This window comes from Rhagoletis pomonella, unplaced genomic scaffold (assembly GCF_013731165.1).
Source record: "Rhagoletis pomonella isolate Grant_MI unplaced genomic scaffold, Rhpom_1.0 Rhpom_scaffold_00003, whole genome shotgun sequence".
Taxonomy (NCBI): domain Eukaryota; kingdom Metazoa; phylum Arthropoda; class Insecta; order Diptera; family Tephritidae; genus Rhagoletis; species Rhagoletis pomonella.
This window is the reverse complement of record NW_023458557.1, coordinates 25,237,067-25,246,786: the sequence shown is the minus strand read 5'-3', so window position 1 is coordinate 25,246,786 and position 9,720 is coordinate 25,237,067. Positions and strand designations below refer to the sequence as shown.

The window sequence follows — 9,720 nt, the reverse complement described above, 5'->3', positions numbered from 1 at the left end:
GTAGCTATTATCGTAAACATTCAGCAGATCTTTCTACAGTCCTTACTTATATGACAGAAAACTGGATCGGTTATGAACACCGGGGAACTTGGCGTCAACCTCGTTTCCCAATTTATCTTTGGAATGTTTACTCAGCAGTACTGAATCAATTGGCACGAACCAATAATGCAGTAGAGGGCTGGCATAATGCTTTCAATAGGCGTGTGCCAGCCGCTCATGCCTCTATTGGGAAATTCATTGTAGCACTACAGGCAGAACAACAACTGACCAATTGACTGATGTTGGATCAGCATATGGCTGGAAGATCGATTGCATCGAAAAAGCGTAAGACTTATCGAGATCTAGATACTAGACTAGAAAATGTAGTGGCAAGGTATGAATCTGAGGGTAATCTACTGCAGTATTTGAAAGCTGTTGCATATAATCTTTCTTCATAAATATATGTTGTTTAGCGTAATAGATGAATTAAAATCAATGTTATAAAATAAAGTGCAAAGCATATTATTGCGTGTTATTATTCAACTGAGTTATATATATATATGTGTATGATATTTACGAGTGTGCGAACGCCCTTCTGCGTAGGCGGCCTTGGGCCGCGTTTAGGGATTATCACCCTCACAAAGTAGAATTCTCTTTCTGTTTTGCGAAGAAAAGGGGCTGAACACCTTTTGCAGAGAACACCTTTCTGCGTAGGCGGCCTTCGGCCGCGCCTAGGGATTATAACCCTCACAAAGTAGAATTCTCTTTCTGTTTTGCGAAGACAAGGGCCTGCACACCTTTTGCAGAGAACACCTTTCTGCGTAGGCGGCCTTCGGCCGCAATTAGGGATTATAACCCTCACAAAGTAGAATTCTCTTTCTGTTTTGCGAAGACAAGGGGCTGAACACCTTTTGCAGAGAACACCTTTCCGCGTAGGCGGCCTTCGGCCGCAATTAGGGATTATAACCCTCACAAAGTAGAATTCTCTTTCTGTTTTGCGAAGACAAGGGGCTGAACACCTTTTGCAGAGAACACCTCTCGGCGTTATTTTTGTGTGTTATTTTTGTTTATGTTATTTTTGGTTGTGTTATTTTTGTTTGTGTTATTTTTGTTTGTGTTATTTTTGTCAGTGTTATTTTTATTTGTGTTATTTTTGATTGTGTTATTTTTGTTTGTGTTGTTGTGACGTGTTACCAGAAAAGTTACACGTGGGCGATCGCCATCTCGTAAGCACTTCCGCCATATGTTTTAAATGAGAAAAGTTTCCGAGCTCTTTCTAATTGTAATAGAGCAATTAACTATTTGTTAATGTCTGGCCATTTGGCAAGCCATAAGAGGGAAATGGAAACATGACAAAAAATTTGAAACATGTAGTAAGGAAGGAGTTTTACTTAAAAAAAAGGATCCCTTGGGAAAATCTATATACCTATATGCACCTGCGTATGAACCAAGTTGCTCACAGTTTCCCTAATCCCCCACTACAATTGGCGGTTGTTTTGACCAGCACGGAAATGACCTTAGCATACTTGCATGCGTATCTAGACATGCGCTTTCGCTTATTGGATATTATAAGAGCTATGTGAATATTAAATAATCAAATTTATCTACTTAACAAATTTTCATAATTTTTATCTGAAAACATAATTTAAGGAAAAATCCGGCCCGGGTGGAAACACCCCCACCCTATAGTCGGGCCTGCACATATATGTATAAATATGTACATATACAATGGACTTGTATATATGTAAATATATATAATCATTCATCTATAACCTTATCGAAAACCTATCTGAAAATCGAAAAAGTTGCCGTTTTTGAAATCGGCGCTTGCCACGATTTTGAACTTCACGTATTCTAACTCGGGAACGCCCCTCCAAAATTCCATCATTCCAGACCGATTCAGTTGAATATGGATCTTGGGTTGTTTAACCCCAAAAACCACACCTTATGTGCGCTAATGGGTACACACTTTTGACAGTTAAAACTCACTCTCACACTTCCTGAACCGCAAAATAAAGAATGTATGTACACAATTTTCAGTGTATACTTGAAAACTCACAGCTACAGAATCCAAACCTGTGGCGCCACGATACGAACGTATTGTATCGTGGGGGAGTTGGGGTTTTAAAGCATAAAAAGTTTGAATCAATAAAAGATTCAACAATTCAATGTATTGAGTTCAAAATTTCAGGTTTTAATTCGAGTTACAAAACACAAGAAAGGTAGGTTTTATTCGGTCAACGGTCGCGAATGATTCGTTGACGAGCAGACCTTTTTAGATTGGCTAGTTGACGCGGATGTGTGGCCGTACTCTCCTCGTTGTTGGGCTTTCGTTGGCTGCATTTACACTGACGGAAATCCATGCTCCGACGGGGTTGCGTACAGTGTTGCCGCGCCCGTTAATAAAGTTTAACAAAATTTTTCAAAAAGTTTGAGAAGTCCCGTTAAAATTAAGAAACTTATTTAACGGGTCTTAATAAAATGAAAAATGCTTGGGGTTACTGTTTGTTTTTTTCCTGAGCTTGGTAAATTGGTTATAGAAACAAAAAGTAAGCAAGTAAGTAAAGGCTCTCTAAGGCTGAGTTTTGACGTCAAAAGTAAGGATTTTATAGTCTAAGCGCCAATTTCGAATGAATATTTAAACGGCACTTAAGTTTAATTGTGGATTTATGTTTAAATGCCATTTAGCTTTCGTTGGGTTTCAGATTAACTTTGTTTAAATATGCCAAATAATTGGCAGCACTGCAACTTGTTCCTTGAAATTGTTGTTACATTTGTTTCTTTGTTTACATTTTCTGCTGAACAGCTGATTGTTGTTTGGTGGGATTGATTAATCCACCTACCAATCAATCTTGGTTGTTTGGTATAAACACAGGGTTGCATATCTCATATTTAAATAGCCAATATTGGCCATTTAAGTGCAGATTAAATGTATGATCTCAAAATGAATAGTGGAAGTTAATCAAAAATCTCCACTTAAGTAGGCCATCTGAAATCGGGCCTAACAGTTGCTAAATTTGAAAACTATTGCACATTCTTTCTGACTTTAAACACATACTCCTATAATAGTTATCCGCCCTTTCGCTAGTTTTTTGAATGCATGCAAAAAACGAGTTTCGTATCATATTATCCATAATGTGTGTGTTGATCTTGTCACGCAAATGAAAGGACCTAAAGTTCTAGGTCGCCTCCGAACGGCAAATGGTTTTTATGAGAAGCGATTTCATGGCAGAAATACACTCGGGGGTCTGAAAATGCGACGACCGCAGATCGGGAATCGCGTAGAGCAACTATCACTGGCACTTTATATGGGATCTGGACGACAGTCTTCCAAAAATAAAATTTAAAATTTATTGAAATAATAACTATTCTGACTATGAATTTTTGAGGAAAATTATCATTTTTGACTACATATTTTAATACACAAATTTAGCAAAACGACGAAAAGTTTAACATTTTAACAGGCAGGAAAAAGTTAATAAATTTTGCTTAAATTTAAGCAAAACGGCAACGCTGGTTGCGTAGTGGTACGCTGTGGCGATTTAACCTAGACTGCGCTTGCGATGCGATGGGGTTTTCCCTCGTTGCTGGAGCGGTGGAGAAGCTTGTGGTGTGCAACCTTGCAAATCGGCAGCTATGTCGGGACGGCAGCTATGGACTGGTGCGATTAGACCTGGCGAGGCAGTTTATGCAGTACTTATGCACTCTTACGGCTTCAATCCTTTCAGATACATCCATCTTTCGAAAACTTGCGTGTGCTTGGAGGGGGTGGAATCGGCAGAAAAGCTGGCACTGGTATATGTCGGTTAATCTGGAAGACACAAACAAGTGGATGAGCAAAAAGGCCGTGAGCACTAGGTACTCATGAAATTTGATCTGTAAACATAAGCGTATGGAAAAGCATAAAAGTACGTTTACATATAAATATATGGGGTATTCACAACGGTGCCGAAGTGTCGTAGTATTGTATGTCGTAAACTTTAAACGGCTAAAAAACATATTATGTGGTTCGAAAAGTACCATCAAAGCTATGAATTTTGGCCGTGTTAAAAAACAGTTGGTTGTGGTTTTAAGTTCACTAAACGTTTATTTGAGATTTTAAAGTTTACGGGATACAACAATACGACACTTACGATACCGTTGTTAATCCCTCAAATATCTCAATCAAAGCTCGTTAGCTGTCAAATTGGTTGTGCTTGTTAATCACACAACTCGAGGAAAAGTTAAACTTCTTCTCTGTGCCACCGTGGTCACGTTTTTCTGCTACACATATTATGCTATTTAAATATATTTTAATTGAATATTTTATTAAAGATACCGTTACAAACTTCTTTTCCTTACTAGCGTAAATTTTTTTTACTTTTACATTTGACATTCCTCCTCTTCTTCGCAAGTATAATCGATAAAACTAGGTTGGACACCAAAAAGTTATCGGTTTAATCTGGGATAATTTGTAATTATAATTTCGTATGGCTAACCTCTTTTTCTAATTACAGATTAGGGAGTTAAGCTCGAAAATGTAGATAATCTTTTTATAAATATGTAAAGCTATTCTTAGGCGATTCAGTTACATACATACACATGTAGGTTAGGTTAGAAATTAAACATTAATTTTTTTATCCATTTTCATATTTATTTCTTTTAATACATGAAATTGTTTGTATGATTGGTAAAATATGATACCTGTATATACTTGTGACTCAAGGGCGTTAAAATATCTTGAAAACACCGCATCAATTACTGTTTTTGAGTTTGTAGTTTGCGCATTTCTATTTGTATATATTCCTAAATTTAGTTTTTCTTTTCAGAATATAATCTGTGGATCATGTAAATGAGAGCGATTTTTGGAGAGTTATGTAGAGATTGAAGTTGGAAGATTTTACCCGATGCTTTTTTTGTTACGTACGTTTGGCTGTTACCTACTTTTTACTCTCACTTCAGAGAGTGGTTTTGCTGTTTGACCTCTTATCTAGGATTTTACACGAAAAGTATTGGATCAGAGCTATTATATCATCCATACTTATGTATATTATACATATATAACTATATGCATGTATGATCACCAGTTATCAACGGTCCCAGATAAAATTATTTCAGTATCTTTTGACGTAGAATACGTCTTACGCTTCGATATGGAAGCTAGTCCAAATGTTTTAGTTGTAATTTTTAGAGCTTCACGAAAAGCGTTATTGCACTAGAAGTAGTGAAGCGATTTTAAAGAAGGCGTGTCAAAGATAAAATTCCAAACCTATCGACAGATACAATTCTGTAAGTAACCTATTCGGTGTCTGTCCTAGAAACAACGGTAAATATTGGCTAATTTTGGGGTAAATTTTGAGCTTTTAAAGTGCTCTAGCAACTTATGATTTGTAGATATAACTTCCATTTTCGGGATATAGGTTCCTTGGAGCAGGAGAAATATTGTCTTGTTCGAATTTTATATAAATTCAACAAATATCGAGCATTTTAAGGCAAGTTTTTTCCTTTCGTTTGGTATATAGGATGTGTACGGTTGCCAGACGTACTGATTTTATCAGTACAGTACTGATTTTTCAACTCCTGTACTGATTTTATTAATTTCTTCAATCAGTACGCCAATGTCCTGATTTTTCAAAATTTGTACTGATTTGCACTGAATTTTCAATTCAAACAAAATACTTTATGATTTTCTTAAGATTTTTACATAACGTTGGAGCTTGCTTAAACTGCACTGTAAAAAGTAGGAAGCAAATAATTTAATTATAGTTGAAATATTTCAAATAATGTTTGATATGCCCAAGAAATTAATACCGCAACTATATCAATAGTTTTATGGGCATATCGCTGGGTCGTTACGTACCAGTTGCGATAATATGATGAGCTTAAATGATTTAAAAATAAGGCTAACGTTTTTTTGTCGAGTGTTTGTTAGTTACCTCGAAAATATCTCCCAGTTTAATAACAGCAAATTTGAATATTCGAATGGCTTTTGCCTATAACTTAGGCTGCCTTGATATGAGGCGATTTTTTGGGAGGCGATAAGCGCCTGCAAAAGTTGACTTTCTATCTACTTTGAGGCAAGCGATTTTTTAATCCCCATTTACACGAGCGATTTTTCTTGAGCAATATTGAATCGCCTCAAAAATCGCCTCATATAAATTCAGCTTTACAATTCGTTTTTCTCAATTTACTGACATTGTAAAAGAGTTTTGCATACAAGACATAGAGTTAGATACCTACTATTTTTAGCAAATTCTTATGGTCTGATTATAGCATCTTAAAGTATGTTCACATATAAATATTGTCTCAATCAAAGCTCGTTTTTTAATCACCCCGTTTACACAGGCAAATCTCAGATTATTAGCCGTCAAATTTGTTGTGCTTGTTATTCTCACATCTCAAGGAAAAGTTATGCTTCTTCTCTATGCCACCGTGATCACGTTTTTCTGCTATATGAAGCAATATAAATATATTTTAACTTAACACTTTATTAAAAATACCTTTACGCACACCCTTTCATTGCTAGCGCCCATTTTTGTTTGCTTTTACATTTGGCATTTCTCCTCTTCTTCGCAAAAATAATCGTTAAAAGCAGGTTGGACACCGAAAAGTTATCGGTTAAATCTGAGATTATTTTATAATTACAGATTAACAAGGGGCGAATTTTATATCGCTAATCTCTTTTTCTAATTACAGATTAGGGTTTTAAGCTCGAAAATGAGGATACTCTACTTATATGTGAACCTAGTATTAACGCAACTTACAGCTCTCTCTTAAAAATTCTGTTAAATGGGTGTTGCTTACAAACTTAATGACACGTCGAAATCTGTTTCATTTTGATTCTCTAAGTCCTACGTTCCGTTAAGTTAAGTTGCCATAATCAGGCTTTTAGTCTTTCCATGAGGATATATAGAGGAAGTTCTTAAAAAGTAATACTTTTCCACAGTTTGAAAAAATATGTAAAACGAAGCAACTGAGAGGATCTTAAGTATAAGGTTTGCTTTATTGCCCAAAGAGAGAAACCGGCTTCTAATTAAAATTTTTGAAAATGAACTTCAAATTAAAAGTAACTTTAAAATTAATAGCCTTATTCGTAAAAAATAAAGTAGCTTTAAAAAAGGTTTATAAACTGAAAAATGTATGAAAACTTCAATTTATAAAGCTCTTTAAACCTACTTTATTTTTTATGAATAAGGCCATTTCTTTGACTATTTAACCACTGAAAATTGAAATTATCTCATTAATGCTATTCAAAAATGTCATAAGTATAAAATAATTTATTGGCTCTTGTGTAAAATGATGTGTACACTCATGTTAAAATGAATAACATTTTTATTTTTTATAACCTATATTTTAATTATATACCAAAATATTGTTGAAAATAAGTACACTGGCGTTTTAAAGTATTATCTGTTACTTCATTCATAATTTCGCTTTGAATAAAAGTGTACTGAAAAGTACTGATTTTTTTTAGCATGAAAAAGTCTAGCGTACTGATTTTCCGCATAAAAACTCTGGCAACCCTAAGGATGTATTGGTTGATATCTTCTAAGCATGTTTATTTGATTCAAATATATGGGCATAAATGATTTTCCATACAAAAGCACTTCGTCATCAACTTGCAAAACACGTGCTTGCGTTGGAAGTGAGAGACGGAGACAAAAAGTATGTGTGTGTGTGTAGGTATTTCGGCTTTTGAGTAACAGATGGCGCGATCTTTATAACCTAATCCCAGCGTATATATGTAAATACATACATACGAACATATTTTGATTTAAGTTTGTGGATATGTTTTTCTTTTAGTAGATAATCTATGTATGTATGTATTTATGTACATATGAACGCATAATACGCGAAAACTTTTTCGTCTCATCAGATCAGTACCGTTCGTTCGATTTTCCAAAAAGTGGTAACAAATTAATGGGCTTGGGCTGTGATGTGTAATAACTTCTCGTTTTTGTAAAAAGAGTTGCCACCTGATAAAAAAATTAAATTCAAATTATTTTTAAGCTAAATCAATTATTACACTATCGCCCAGTTTGTTGACCGAGTTTTAAAACCGTATAAAACTCGATTTATTTAAATCGTGATTTATAATACGACTCGGTTTATGACCCGCATAAATTTTTTCGATTTGTTCACAAACATAATCAGACTTGCGACGCGTCGTAATTCTGTTTTGCGATTGAGATTTAAGCTGCTGACAAAGAGCTGAATTGTCAGTTTACGACGCGTTTTTTAAATTATAAATTTTCAATTCGTAAACATAAAATTTCCAATTTTGCGTTTTCTTTGTGAATTTTGTCTTTTGGTTTCCAAAAATGGAAGCAAATGGCGATTCAAAACAACAAGCTGGTCCGTCAAAGGTCCGAATCCAAAATTAGTCTGCGGCTGAGGAGGATTTGTTGTCCGAGCTTGTGCTAAAGCACAGAAAGGTGCTGCTAGACAAAAGTACAAATCTGCTAAACAACGAGCAAAAAAAGGAAGCATGGTGAACTATTGAAAAGGAGTTCAATTCGTCACCGATTTCCAAGGTAAACTTTTTCATTCTCCATTCCGATAGGGTTTTCTAGTTTTCTGTGCTTTTATGGACATTTCGTTCAGCCAAGAATCTCCTAAGTAAATTTAAAAATATCAAAGCTGGTCTCCGCAAAGGCTACGCCGCGAGTAAACTGTCGCGTCAGCTCACCGGCGGCGGCAAGCCTCCACCCGATATTGACCAGCAACTAAGCGGCAATAAGCAAGACTTACATGCTGCGATTGCGCTAACAATCGAAGGTCTCGTGCCAAATTTCGACGATAACGATGAAGCCCAGTTCGCCACAGCAGACTCTGAGCCCTATTTCGAAACACGCCCCGATAACGTCGACGCCAGCAATGACACAACGGAGCTTTTTCTCGATATTATCCAAATGACAGATGAAGAGAACGATCCACAAAATACCAGAACCATAAATCTCTCTGAGATGCAAAGTACAAGTAGAGTAAATCTTCCTGAGACGCAAAATAAAAGCAGTGTGAATACCTCTGAGGCACACAGCGCAAATCTTAAAACTGATTCCAACAATAATAGTAGTGATAAACAAGAGAGCGAGATACAATCGCATCCAACGCACGCACTTATCCGGAAGAACAAAAAAACTCGCAGGATGGCCATTGCTCAGTCGAACCCTGCTAACGACAACGCCAAGTGTGCGGTAATTGCCAAAGCGGCTTTCTTTCAGAACGAAGAAAAGCGAGATTCTGAACGACATGAACTGCAAATGCAATTGTGGCGTGCAGAGCGCGAGGAGAAGAGTACAGTGCACGAAATATGTTTAGAGGAGCATCGTTTACGCATCGAATTATTGACTGCCCAAATTGAGAGCGTAAAACGCAAGCGCACGAATTTCTCGGAAAACGAAATTTGAAAGAATTAGGTTTCTGTATATGGGAACAATACTAATACTGCAAAATTAAAATTTAAATAAAAGATTTTAATTAACATGTTTATCGTATTTTGGTTGGGATTTCATTTGCTTATCTTCCAGCCATCAACAATCCATGGAAATATTCTCTTGTGAGTCTATCTCTCGCATTACTCCGCGTACCATCGCGATCTGTAACAGACTCATGCAGGGAGCCCATCCCATCGTTGATTCCATCGATTTCGCCGTCCGGTACGTAGTCCCGTTCGTTCATTGCAATGTTGTGTAAAACAGCACATGCGACAATAATTTATTGGACCGTATGTATGCGCACACGCATACCCATTGATAGTAC

At 36.2% G+C, this 9,720-nt stretch overlaps 1 protein-coding gene across 1 annotated transcript in view; it reads left to right on the top strand.

The window, feature by feature from the left end:
• LOC118736123 overlaps window positions 1-9,368 on the top strand; it is a gene marked incomplete at its 5' end in the record, with an annotated part of 45,641 nt that extends 36,273 nt beyond the window's left edge. Inside the window, 1 exon segment of the mRNA XM_036466222.1 lies at window positions 8,532-9,368. Coding sequence (XP_036322115.1) covers window positions 8,532-9,368 — 837 coding nt within the window.
• Window positions 9,369-9,720: the final 352 nt, after the last annotated feature.